The 13,606-nt window shown below is 37.4% G+C and overlaps 1 protein-coding gene across 1 annotated transcript in view; it reads right to left on the bottom strand.

The window, feature by feature from the left end:
• Window positions 1-11,044: 11,044 nt before the first annotated feature.
• SLC6A15 (solute carrier family 6 member 15) overlaps window positions 11,045-13,606 on the bottom strand; it is a 42,797-nt gene continuing 40,235 nt past the window's right edge. Inside the window, exon 12 of the mRNA XM_055341871.1 lies at window positions 11,045-12,405. Within this exon, the coding sequence (XP_055197846.1) occupies window positions 12,034-12,405 (372 nt within the window). The 3' untranslated portion in view covers window positions 11,045-12,033. The remainder of the gene's footprint in view (window positions 12,406-13,606) is intronic.

The raw sequence follows: 13,606 nt of genomic DNA on the forward strand, positions 1-13,606 counted from the left end.
CATTATGTCAATTTTCTTGATGATTTGCTTTTATTTAGGAAAACAAGATTTTTTAATTATTGTTTATTTGTATTTTGTTTTTAAGAATCAATTTATTAATCTTTTTATATTTTTAAAAAGGTTTTATTTTTACATAGAATTAAATTTTTTTCTTTTAAATTTACAAGGTAAAGGGGGTACAAAATATAAAGCTTTAACCCATAAAAAGTAAGATTTTTTTACATAAATATACGCCTTCAAAAAAACCAATTATTACTGTCAATTTACTTGGACATAATATGAATGAAAATATTTGAAAACCTCTTGATATGGAAATGTGCTACTGCCCTCTTATGGAATATACTTGAATGACAGTCAGTGATTTTACTCTTTTGAAGTAGAAATAAAAAATATTTTAAAAATATGATTCAATTCATTATGCTCTATTCTATTCATTAAGTTTATTAATTTCCTATACACTGTACACATTTTAAAAAACTTTATTTGTATATTTTTCCCCCTTGAGCTAATCAATGTCAAATTTCTACAAATTTCCTTTTCGCATAGTGTCCTTCGAATTTGTATCAGAATTATAGTATTATATTTAATGGAAAACTGAAGTATAATATTTCCCCATCTAATTTTGAGGGTGGCTGAAAATACTTATTTTAATGTTTAAATGCTGGCTGGTTAAGATGGCTTACTAGCCATCCAGGTGGAAAAACTAGATAAAATAAGAAAATGTTGAAAGTAGTAATTATCACTGCGTACTTTTTGATATGCATTGTTCTACATACAAAGCATTCCTAAATATATAACCCACTATCACTCATTATCATCCCTAATTTACAGGTGAGGAAAAGGAGGCAAGGAGATGTGAATTACTCAAGGTCACTTGGGTACTAAGTAGCAGAGCTGGCATTTAAACCCTGGCAACTTGGTTCCTTGTGTTGAACTCCAAAACTCTACTGGTTCTCTATGATTGAGATAAGTTCTATAAAGATCTGATACATTTATCAATGATCCCTGAAAAGAACCCAGAAATTGTTAGCTCATCTCTGTTTAGATCATTTTAATGAGTTTGAACAAATTGAATGGGTCAACTAGTTGATCCTATTTAATAAGAGTGTGGGCATTCAGATATATATTTATTCTCCTCTAATGCTTCTTCCTCTTTCAATGTCTACTTCTCTCCTATTCCTCTTTCCTTTAAAAAGAAAAAAAAATGTGCCTGTTGAGTCTGTGCCAAGCACTATGTGACTCCAGGAAATATAATTTTGAATAAAACAAACATCTAACCTTGGAGAATTTATAAGCTAATGTGGGAAACAGAGAATTTGAATATAATGTCATGAGCGCTGTTCCAAGGGTAAGCAGAGTACATAAACAGGGCAAACAAATCCACAAAGGAAAATGTGGAAAGGAAAATGTTTTCTAAACTGAGAACTGAAAGATATGTAGATTCTAGCCAAAGACAAAGGGAGGAATGGGGAGGAATGGAGAGCAATCTGGACACATACAACAATATGTGCAAAGGAATGGGCTAGAAGGAATTTAGAACATTCAAAGAAGCATAAATATAGTGATCGTATATGACTGGGGTGTGGAACGTGCTAGGAAAAAGATGAGCCAGTGGTAAGAAAGAAACTTATGAAAAATTAGATCTACCATCTGAAGCAGTTTGTAATTTATCCTAAAAGAAATACAGGGCCTTAGAAGGACTTTTGAGAGAGTGATCAGACCAGAATTACACAGTTAACTGTTTCAGTTTTCTGAATTTTCCTCCAGAAATATGAAGGAAAACAGTAAAATCTATATTCTATTATTACTCATAACAGTGTTAGATTTATATTTCACCAGGGAAGCTGAACATAAATGAACACAGCTCAACCTTCTCTGTGGTGGGTTAAATTGCGTCTCCCAAAAATATATGTTGAAGTACTAACCCCTGGCGCCTATAAATGTGACCTTATTTAGAAATAAGGTTTTCAAAGATCAAATCAAGTTAAGAGGAGGTCTTCCTGAATCAGGGTGGGCCCTAATCCAATTGGACTGGTGTTCTTATAGGAAGAGAAGATACAGAGACGTATTAAGGGGGAACATCAATCGGAGAAGGACAAACAGTGTATGTTCTCACTTATTTGGGGAATATGAATAATAGTGAAGGGGAATATAAGGGAAGGGAGAAGAAATGTGTGGGAGATATCAGAAAGGGACACAGAACATAAAGACTTCTAACTCTGGGAAATGAACTAGGGGTGGTGGAAGGGGAGGAGGGCGGGGGGTGGGGGTGAATGGGTGACGGGCACGGAGGGGGACACTTGACGGGATGAGCACTGGGTGTTATTCTGTATGTTGGTAAATTGAACACCAATAAAAATTAATTTATAAATAAAAAAAAATGAAAAAAAAAAAAAAAAAGGGGGGAACATCATGTGATGGAGAAGACAGATATTACAGTGATGCGTCTTTGTCCAGGAGCACCCAGCATTGCCCAACACCACCAGAACCAAGGAAAAGGCATGGGACAGACTCTTCTCTAGAACCTTCAGAGTTGGAACTTCCAGATCTGTGAGAGAATGCATTTCTGTTACTCTAAGCCACCTCGTCTGTGGTACTTTGTTTTGGCAGCTCTGGAAAATGAATATACTCTCCATCCTACTTCTTCCTTCATGCAGCCTTCATACCAGGAGCCCAACAGAGCACTATAGAATTCACCAAGCAATAGGCAGCTGCCTTGGGAGAGAAAGCCATCATTATATTTTGCAAGGCATTTTCAGAGTATTTTCCCCTCCCTGAATTTTCTATATGGCTCTCTATTCAGGGAAATGCAATTATCCAAGCACTTGTAAGGTTTCATAACTCTAGTGTCTTCTTAGCTTGCCAAGATAATAGTGTTTGAAGAAATATTCCCTGGCCAGATGATTCTCAAGAGTTTAGCTGGACACAGATGAGATATTGTGCATGGGTGTGGTGATAAACTGGCAGCCTGTGTGAAGAATCTGGCCCCCAGACACGTGGTATTTCATTATCACATCTGAATCCTTGTTTGTTTGCTTTTTAACTACCATTTTGAATCAATTTAGACATGTAGTCCAGTCCCTAACATTCCCTCCTGCTCTCTAGATTATAAAATTTGGTTTTTTAAAGATTTTACATTACATTTTATTTTTTTTTAATTTTTATTTATTTATGATAGTCACACAGAGAGAGAGAGAGAGGCAGAGACACAGGCAGAGGGAGAAGCAGGCTCCATGCACCGGGAGCCCGACATGGGATTCAATCCCGGGTCTCCAGGATCATGCCCTGGGCCAAAGTCAGGCGCCAAACCGCTGCACCACCCAGGGATCCCTAGATTATAAAATTTGTTTAACTTGAAGTATCTGAGTCTGTCACCTCCACCATCCATCTTGCTCTCCATACGTGCATCTGTCATCTGGCTGTATTTATGCTGAAAGAAGGCAGGGAGGGTTGGCACTGATCTGGTTTTAAGCCAATAGGAAAAAAAACTCCTGTTTGAAGGGGATTTTGGTATCCCCACTCACAAAATGTTGATCCCTCACACATCATTTTTCCCTTTGATACTTAGCTCCCGATTTTTTAGATTCTGACTCAATTTTTAGGCCACATCTTCCGTCTCCAGCTCTGCATTCATTGGTTGGATCTTATAATTTACCCTGTACCTCCAATGTGGCTGCATTTACACATGGCATAGGCTTGGGAAATGTATTTGGAGTGGAACAGAAGTATGTAATGCGTTGGCCATGTCTAAACAAACAGGCTTAATTTGCCTTGGCATCTCAAGGCTAGTATTACACACAGGAAAAATAGGGAAATACTTAATATATGGCTTGATTTTTAGGGATTCTCAAAACCTCAAGTTCGTAAGGATCATCTTCAGCCTTTGAAGAATGCCTGAATATAATGATTGCTTCATCTGGGCCAGCAACTGTGCTGCACATTGCATCTCATTATCGTCTTTAATTTTCATAACTACATGTGGTAGATACTATTATCAATCCCACTTTAGAGATAAGGGAACCGAGGTGCAGATTGGCTTGATGAGTTGTGGAGTTATGTAGTAATAAGTAGTAGAACTGGTGATAAGAAAAAAAATAAATCTGACTCCAGGACCAAAGTGTTCTCTCTTATTATGTATATAATTTGCATATAACCTCTTGTAAACTTGGAATTCATTTTTTAACAAAATGTTACTCAACCTGAAAACAGAAAAAAAAAAAAAAGGGAAGCTGCTTTAGTTGGATAGAAGTGGGGGGGGCAGTGGAGTTGAAAAGAAGTCCTATCTACTGCCTCCCAGACACTGTGGATTAAAGGTGTGAACTGATTGAAGACTGTACTTGCAGGACACCTGGGTGGCTCAGTGGCTAAGCATCTGCCTTCAGCTCAGGGAATGATCCTGGGAGTCCCAGGATCCAGTCCCACGTCAGGCTCAAGCCTGCTTCTCCCTCTGCCTGTGTCTCTGCCTCTCTGTGTGTTTCTCGTGAATAAATAAGTAAAATCTTAAAATGCTAAATAAGACTGTACTTGCTGGTAAGGGCACCTGAGTGGCTCAGTCAGCTAAGCACCCAATTCCTGGTCTCAGCTCAGGTCTTGATCTTAGGATCATGAGTTTAGCCCCTCGTTGCGCTCTGAGCTGGGCATGGAGACTACTTAAAAAAAAAAAAATACTGTATTTGCTAACAAAAGATAGCTGCTCCTGGGAGTGGAACTAAAGCCTAAAACTTACTAAATAAATAAATAAATAAATAAATAAATAAATAAATAAATCAATCAATCAATCAATCAATCTAAAACTTTTCTAATTATTTATTCCTTGACTGATGGGTAAGTGTTAAGGAAAAGGGGATAGAAGAGAGCAGGAAGGACAGTAGAGCCACAAACTTGACAAGTAGGAGGAAAGACCTGAGGAAAACCTGGTTGGCTTTAAGGCTCAGTGAAAACAGTACAGATTGTCCCTGGCTTAATGATGGTTTGACTTATGTGGGTTCAAATTATGATGGTTTGACTTTATGATGATGCAAAAGCCGTATGCATTCAGTAGAAACCGTACTTCTACTTTTGAGCTTTTTCCAGGCTAGTGATGTATGACATCATGTTGTCCCTGCGATGCTAGGCAGTGGGCAGCCACGTGATCATGGGGGTAAACAACCACCCACAACCACTCTGTACGCCTACAGCCATGCTGTTTTTCACTTTCAGTGTTCAGTACACTACACGAGACATTCAATACTTTATTATAAAGTAGACTGTGTTAGATGATTTTGCCCAACTGTAGGCTAATGTAAGTGTTCTGAGCAGTGTCAGTAGGGCTGGGCTTGCCTATGATGTTGAGTGGGTTAGATATATTTTTGACATGACATTTTCAACTCACAACCAGTTTATTAGGATGTAGCCCCTTTGTAAGTCAATGAATACCTGTAAATACCCCGCTTAAGTGGTGTTCATTAAAGGGATGCGATAGGTAAGTCCTCTATACCTAGTTGCCCAGGCCTCCATATCAGAGCTCTTACCTGGAATGTTAGCCCTTCCCTCTTTCAACATTTTGAACTCTAATTTTCAGTAGCTGAGTCTCTAGACTTTCCAATCCACATTACCTAAGATATGTTGTGCTTCATAAAACATGAGTGACATGTGGGAGTTGCTTCCAGAATTTCCATAGGCTATGCTAGTCAATAACCCTGCTTGCAATTAGTTGCCATGCAAGGTTTTAAGAAGGGGCTGCTGTTAAGGCTACATTTTAATGCGACAGCTCCCAGTATTTCCTTTGTGTGGAACCAGCTGGACAAATCTGAAACCTGGACAGCACAAGGCTCCAAGTCAGCCTCGAGAGTTAATCAATAAGAGCAGACATGGCTGCCATGCCTGGCTGATCAGTGGCGAGCATCACAGCCTGGGAAGAGAAAGGGAAGTCCTACAGCCTGTTCATTCATCTAGGGCACACCAGGAAGCTCTTCTGCTGGAAATATCTCCCTGCTTTCTCTGAACAGACCAGAGCGGCTGATTCTCTTTCTTTAATGATATCACATAGGCGATACTTTTTTCCCCCTATTAAAAGACAAAGACTCATTCACAGACAATTACTTTCCTCTCTGATGACTGAGACAGTGATGTAAAGACAGAGATTCAGAACTCTTTTCAGACTGTTGTCAAATAATTATCAGCATTGTTTTTATTCAGAAACAGGACTGTTTTGTGCCAAAAATATTTTCTCCCCATTACAAGAACTTCCTTTATGCCCTTGACATTCCCTCAAATTATTTGATCATAATGAAGAAACACTTGTGCCTTAATCATACACAGGCATTCAATTCCCCTGAGACTAACTACTTGTGAAATTCCAGGTACTTTTTCATTTAATAGTGGCAAAATCTCTGAACTAGCGATTGTCAGCACTATCTGCATTAGAAAGTTTACTTTTGTGGTAAGAATAAAAAAAAAAAATGTGATGCTTCTGTCTCTCCCATTCTAAAGGCGTTTTGCTTACTCTGCCTAAAAATAGATAATCAGTTTTAAAAAGCCTTGTTTGGAACAGTTAGAAATGCAAAAACCTAAAAACTTTGAAAAATTCAAGTTTAGGATATAGACTACTGTGTTTTCTAAAACAATACAGAAGGTAAATTAACCATAAAGTGATGGCAAAAGGGGTATGCTCTTTTCCTATTGTAATTTATCTGTAAAATTCAAGAGGAAGGCAGCTTAATCTGCTTGTTTGGATTGGGATTCATTTGAATATAAATATTTTATCAGGGATCCCTGGGTGGCGCAGCAGTTTGGCGCCTGCCTTTGGCCCAGGGCGCGATCCTGGAGACCCGGGATCGAATCCCACATCGGGCTCCCGGTGCATGGAGCCTGCTTCTCCCTCTGCCTGTGTCTCTGCCTCTCTCTCTCTCTCTCTCTGTGACTATCATAAATAAATTTAAAAAAAAATAATAAATATTTTATCAAGAAGTGGGAAAAAATGCCAATAAAAAATAAATTTATTATTAAAAAAATAAAAATTAAAAAAAAGAAGTGGGAAAAAATTAAGAGTGAGTTTTGGATGAGAAAATGCCCTCTATTTTTAATGAGTTATAAGTTAAATAGTAAAAACATAAAATAGATCATAAATTCCACATCATGATAAAGTGCATTATGTAAATAATTAGACTTAATTCTATTGAATCTAAGTCTTAGAATCCAGTTTATCAGTGACCTCACTTGGCTAAGGAAATAGGGATTAGAGGTTATTTGAAATGACTGGTTGGTTAGTTTGGTCGTCTGCATCGATATTGCATTACTTCATACAGCAACCCAGAAAAAAAGGCTTGAGATGATTCACCCTCATATGATTATTTATAAAACGCTGAACTGAATGGTTGGTTGTAACAAAAAATTGTATTTAAAAACTATATAAGGAAAAAGTAAATAAATAAAAACTATATAATGAATAAACTTCGGTTTGATTAGTTAAGCAGAGAGACAGGGGGGCCATCCAGATTCCCTCTTGCTCAGACAGGGTGTCTTCTTTGTTCAATTGTGCCAGATATTGACTGACCCCAAGTGTTTTCAGATTGATCCTTTTAATATTTATTCAAATTATAGTAAAACTTTAAAATGAAGAGGGAAAAAAGCATAATCCTGACAAAACAGAGATACTGTTTTTCTAGGGAAAATGAATATAGGCCAGGCACCTGCATGCATGAATTCTGTTGACCTGGTCAATAATGTGGGTGAATGCCAGTGATAAGCAGATCAAATGAATGCCACATGGCTACCATGTTAAGCTTTATTCAATCTTTTCAAATTGGCGTACATTAAAGTACTGTGTTCTGCTTTTTTGCTTTGTATAAGCATCCCTTTAAATAACAGTAAAATGACATATTTTTGCAACTATTTAATGGCTTTTTCTCAAGAAAATTGTATTCTCAGACACATAAATGCCACTCTCTTCTAAAATTGTGATCTTCCTTCCTATACAACATATGAATATATTCTGAAGAGGCAAATGGGGAGAAAGAATAGCAGCTGGATACCACTATTAATCTGCAGGGTTCTTTGTATTTACATGGCACCACACGCAGCATTGCATGGGTACCACAGGGCTTGTTTTTTGCTATTCGTATAAATCAGGTGTTTTGGAAGTGCATGGGTGGCTCAGTCAGTTAAGCATCTGCTTTTGGCCCAGGTCATAATTCCAGGGTCCTGGGATAGAGTCCCACATGGGACTCCCTACTCCGCAAAAAGTCTGCTTCTCCCTCTGCCTCTACATACACCCCATCTCTGCCCCACTTGTGCTTGTTCCCTCTCCCGTTCTCTTTCAAAAAAATATTTTTTTAAAATCAAGTCGTTTTTTTTTTGTTGTTGTTGTTGTTATTGATGGTCATGGTGGTGGTCTCTGTGTGTATTCTGAGGATGATTTTGAGAATGACAGGTGTATTAAAGCACTAGCAGAATCCAAAGGTCATTGAATTCAGGACAAGATATCGTCCCAGCCTTTTTTTCTCTTCTTACCTTTGCATGATAGGCATTCTCTAGGCAGTGTTTTAGATGCGAACATATGGCCAAATAAGGAGACAATAAGCCAATTTTAAAGTCAGTCATTTGAGGCAAAACAACATATGAAACACTTTATTTCAGTGTTAGTTATGAAAGTAAAATATGCTATGCTCAGTAATCACTAGCTTATGGAAAGTGTTATCTTTAATATTTCCAATAGTTTTCTAGAGTTTTATGTGTTTTCCATCAAAACTTTATGGCTCAAAAGATTTACAACTAACATTTATGGGAAAATCCATATAATTGGTATTGATTTAATTCATATACAATGAACATAGATATGGATCTTTGGGGGGAGTGTTCAGGCAACAGTGACCAGAATAAATTCAAAAGGAGAAATATTTTACTCTTCAAAGCATTTTTTAGATTATGATTTCCAACTTCTATCCACCTAAATTATTTTCCTCTCCAGTTATCACAGTTATAGCATCTTCATTTCCATTCTGCTTGATTGAAGACAATTAGAATTCACATTTACTTGTCCTTTTCATCTCCTTCATACCCACGGTTCCTAACCAAGAATGCACATTAGAATAAGTTTAAAAAAAAAAAGCCAGTCATGTCCTGCATCCAATCCTAAAATAATTCACATTTAATAGGTCAGAAATATGTCTCTAAAAAGGTCACAAGTAACTCTAAGGCATAATTATAGTTAAGAAACACTTTACCTCTTAATCTTAAGTTTTCTGGGATCACTTGCCCATCTAAAAATTCAATAATGAAAGTACCTTCTTTTAAAAAATGCACATACACATAAACACATGATTTCCATGTGTTGTTCCAAAGCAAAAAATACTTTCATAAGATTACATCCCATGATTTCGTTGCACCAAACTGCTAGACTTCCTCCTTATGATTCTAACACCTAATACCAAGTACTTCTTCCCTTTTACCCACTGTGAATACTCTGTTAGCCCTACTTTCACACTCCCCAGCCTTCTTTCCATTTGAGGGTAGACGATACTTGATGGTGTTATATCCAGGTACAATTTAGGCCAGAGTTTACAAAAGTAGTGTAAAAGTACTAAGAAAACAAGTATAGCTCATATGCACTACTGTTTACTGATTAAATACTACACATCTGGGAAAGAGCAGGAAATGGGTCTCCCTGACAAAGAGAAGAAAATAGAGTAAAAAATGGATAGTTCACACTAATTACAATAGTGCTTTGGCTTAGTACTAAGAATAGTGTAGATTCTTGGTGGAGAGCTGCTCAGTGAAAGGGAAGCAAATGCGTAAATACACTAACAGCTGAAGAACTGACTAAATAAAAGAAGCAGAAAGGAGAGGCCATCCTGATCTTTTCACTGTCTAGTTGCCTCATCTGCCAAGTGAGGGTACTAGAAAGTTTGGATTCTCTTCCATCGTACAGCATCCCTGCACTTTACTGTGTAAATAGAAGGGAGGACATCTAGTCACCATTGGAAGGCAGGTATCCAATCTGTAGATTAAGATGCCATGGCAAGAGAGTGGGCAAAGAGGGATGGTGCCATCTGACAGTGCATAGTCATGATAGCTACAGGCCAGCAGACAAAGTCAGTGTTTGCTACAAACTTCTCAATATTGGGGAAGCCGATAAAAATATTGCTTCAACCCAAAACTAAGATGTATTCCTTCAACTTCTGAAATAATGAGGCAGATGTGCCTTCACATGAAACACTGTCCAGAATAAACTATTCATAGAAATAAGTAAGATCCAGAAGGCAGAACACAAGATGTGTATGCAAAGAGCATCTCCAAAAGAACACATAAGAAACCGGTAATGGTGGTTGCCTTTAAGGATGGAACTGGGTGGCTAAAAGTGTTGGGAGGGAAGTTTACTCTATATTGCATTGTTAAAAATTTTGAGTTCTGTAAAATGTACATATATTGCCTGCCAATGAATATTTTTAAATTTTAAAGTGATTAAAGTATAATATTAATGAGTGTGTAAAAACAAAAATCACAAGTTTTAGTCACCGTGGAATTATATTTTAAATGCTGTGAGGTAGTCTGATAACATAGGTCTAGCAGACCAAACATATTTGGCCAAAAAGACATTGATGGGTCTGGTGTTTGCACTAACTCCCCCATTTTGCTGTTGTATTCATTGAGATTATTTAAACATGACTAAGATAGCAGCAAAACAGTTATTAATAGAAGCCTTTTAGTGAGATGGCCCTCAGTGGAGCTATACTTTATCCACTTTCATAGATGCAACAGTTTCATTAAAAAAAGTAATCAAAATTTCTCACACTTCGGAGACAGTACTGACCCTGCAAGCAGTCAACTGCACCCATGGTCTCCTAGGAGATTACTTTTTCAAGAATCATGAGACTACATTAGGGCGCCATTTAACCATAGTACACTATTTTTCCTTTGTCTCTGAAGTGGGGTAACTCTATTAATCAACCTATGAATCCCTCTTGGAATGCGATGATTAAGTATTACAAAATGCCTAAGCGCTGACTGAAAAGCAGGATAATCCAGTTCAAGAAAAATCAGTATGGAGAACAAGCATCATGTTTAACTTCATTTATTTGCAGCTTAAAATGTAATGCCATACAATCTTAACAATCACTTAAAAAAGGATTTATATTTGCATAAAACAGAAGCAAAACAGAAAGATATGAAATAAAATGCCATCTTGCTTCAAGTTTTCAAATCAGTACGTAGATGTATAATATACATCTATATACATTGCTAGTATATATAAATATACTATGAGTAATCTTGAAACCACAATAAATATCAAGTAGGTTTTTAGGCACACGGCATAGGAAAATGCAGAATCTGCATAATTCTTGAGAGTGCTGAGTGATCGTTCTTAGATCATTTTCACACATATATTTTACACAAAATATACAACCGTCACACACATGATCCCCAGTCACCTCTGAATCTAAACTGTCATCCAGCATTAGTGCCTCCTTTTTCTTTGATACTATTGCTCTATATAGCCATTACATAAGAAAATATTTTGCAGTTTTCTTCAGTTAATTGCCTAAGAAGGTATCAGTGCTACCAAAATAAGTACAGCCTATCGACGCAATATATTCATGGAAATGTGCTTAGAGGCACCAACTTACAGAACTGCTCATTGTAATACTGGGCATTACCCTGAAGGCAAACTTATAAATTTTAAATCATACCATTCTTGGATTGCCAATACTATTAAACCAGAAATTATCAGAAACTGAGGTAACATCTGTTTTTTGTTTTGTTTTGTTTTCAGTTAGAAATGCTTGAAAAAAACACCAAAAGTATTTTTAAAAATTCTGACACACATGGACCTCAGTCACTATCGGCTTTGTCTGTAACTCCTTTCTGTGCAAATGTAAACCAAAGAATCCGAAGGAATGCTCTAGTTGAAGTTACATATACTTAAGGATTAAAGATCACAGCCAAGGAACACCTGAGATCGCCCTCTGATAAATGAAGCCTAATGCTTCTCTTAGTAGAGCCAATGTTCATTGATAAAAATGAACCAACTGGAACCCACTGATGTTTTCCTCCCAGCTACAAGTCAGATTCTGGCATATCTGGCATGTCTGCCATCAAGTACCCGATTCCATATCGTCCATTGGGAGCAGTGTCCAGAGTTGGTGATCCACTCTGTTTTCGATAAATATTTTTACCAAAACTTGGAGATGACATCTCGCTGGATATCTTTCCATGAATGAGGCTTGCGTCATCTCCCTCTAAGTTTACAGGCTCTTTCAGAACCCTTCCTCTCTTATAGGTCACAGATGCTAAATTACCAGAACTATTGTCTATCACATTGCAGCGACGAATGATAAAGACAGCTGGGATGGGCAGTACTGCCAGGACCATCAGCAAGATACAGACAACCAGTCCCCATGTTGGATAGCTTAGAAATTCTTCAGATGCCTGTGAAAGCCAAAAAAAAAAAATCATCATTGATAATCTTCTTGCAAGTATGTGAAAAAAAAAAACTGCATTTGTCTCAGGTCTGTAGGCAAAGAGTCTTGTGACATGCTTTGACCAACAAAATGGTGTGGAAGTGACATCAATCAACTTCCAAGGCTATGCTTTACTGGCCTTGCAATTTCTGCCTGTTTCTTAGGATGCTGCCCTGAGTCCATTATGCTAGAAAGAAGCCAAGAATGAAAGATTACATAGAGAGACCAGCTCTTCAAGTTTAATCAACTGTATGAGTTAGCTCAGGTAAGCCCTAGAGAAGAACCATGCAGCTCACCTGCAGGACCCTGAGAAATAATAAATCAGCATTACTCTCAGTCGTTAAGTTACATGTGCCACATTGTCTTTCTAAAATCTGAAAATCTGGGCAACCAGGGTGGCCCAGTGGTTTAGCACCACCTTCAGCCCAGGGCCTGATCCTGGAGGCCCAGGATCAAGTCCCATGTTGGGCTCCCTGTATAGAGCCTGCTTCTCTGCCTCTTTCTGTGTCTCTCATGAATAAATAAAAATTTAAAAAAAAATAAAAATAAAATATGAAAATCTAAGTTTTAAAGCACCTCTGGCCCCAAGGGTATTAGTAAGGGTTCACAGACTTGTGAATGCCCCAGTCATGAACTTAGTTGTTGTTATATAGAGTATTGACCATGGGATAGTTAAAGGTCAGAGGTATCTCTGAAAAACAAGCCTTCTGATTTTATGACAATTAACATGTATCTTTATTGTTATGTGGCTAATGCACCTTGAAAACAGTGAAACAGCCATTGCTAATATAAAGCGCTGATAACAAAACTTTCCTTCAATATTTATTTCGATTATATCTTCAATGGCTAATTCATATTTTCTTGTTACACAGTATCTGGGATATGATATGATACATTTATATAAAAATATTCCTGGTGGTTTGGGCAATACGTTTTCTAGAATCAAAGGCCCCATAATTATTGGGTCACCTATGGTGACATAAACACAGATACTTTAGTGAGGACCAAGTCAGCATTTCTCGGGTATTAAAAAAACCTACAATGTGTAACAAAATCATACATGTTTGGGGCCAAACAAAAGACAAATCTCAAGATCCTTGCATAGAAACAACATCATTCACTAAACAGCAAAATACACTGTGAAGAAAGCAAAAGACAAAAATCCCTAA

Source organism: Nyctereutes procyonoides, unplaced genomic scaffold (assembly GCF_905146905.1).
Source record: "Nyctereutes procyonoides isolate TBG_1078 unplaced genomic scaffold, NYPRO_anot_genome, whole genome shotgun sequence".
Lineage (NCBI taxonomy): Eukaryota > Metazoa > Chordata > Mammalia > Carnivora > Canidae > Nyctereutes > Nyctereutes procyonoides.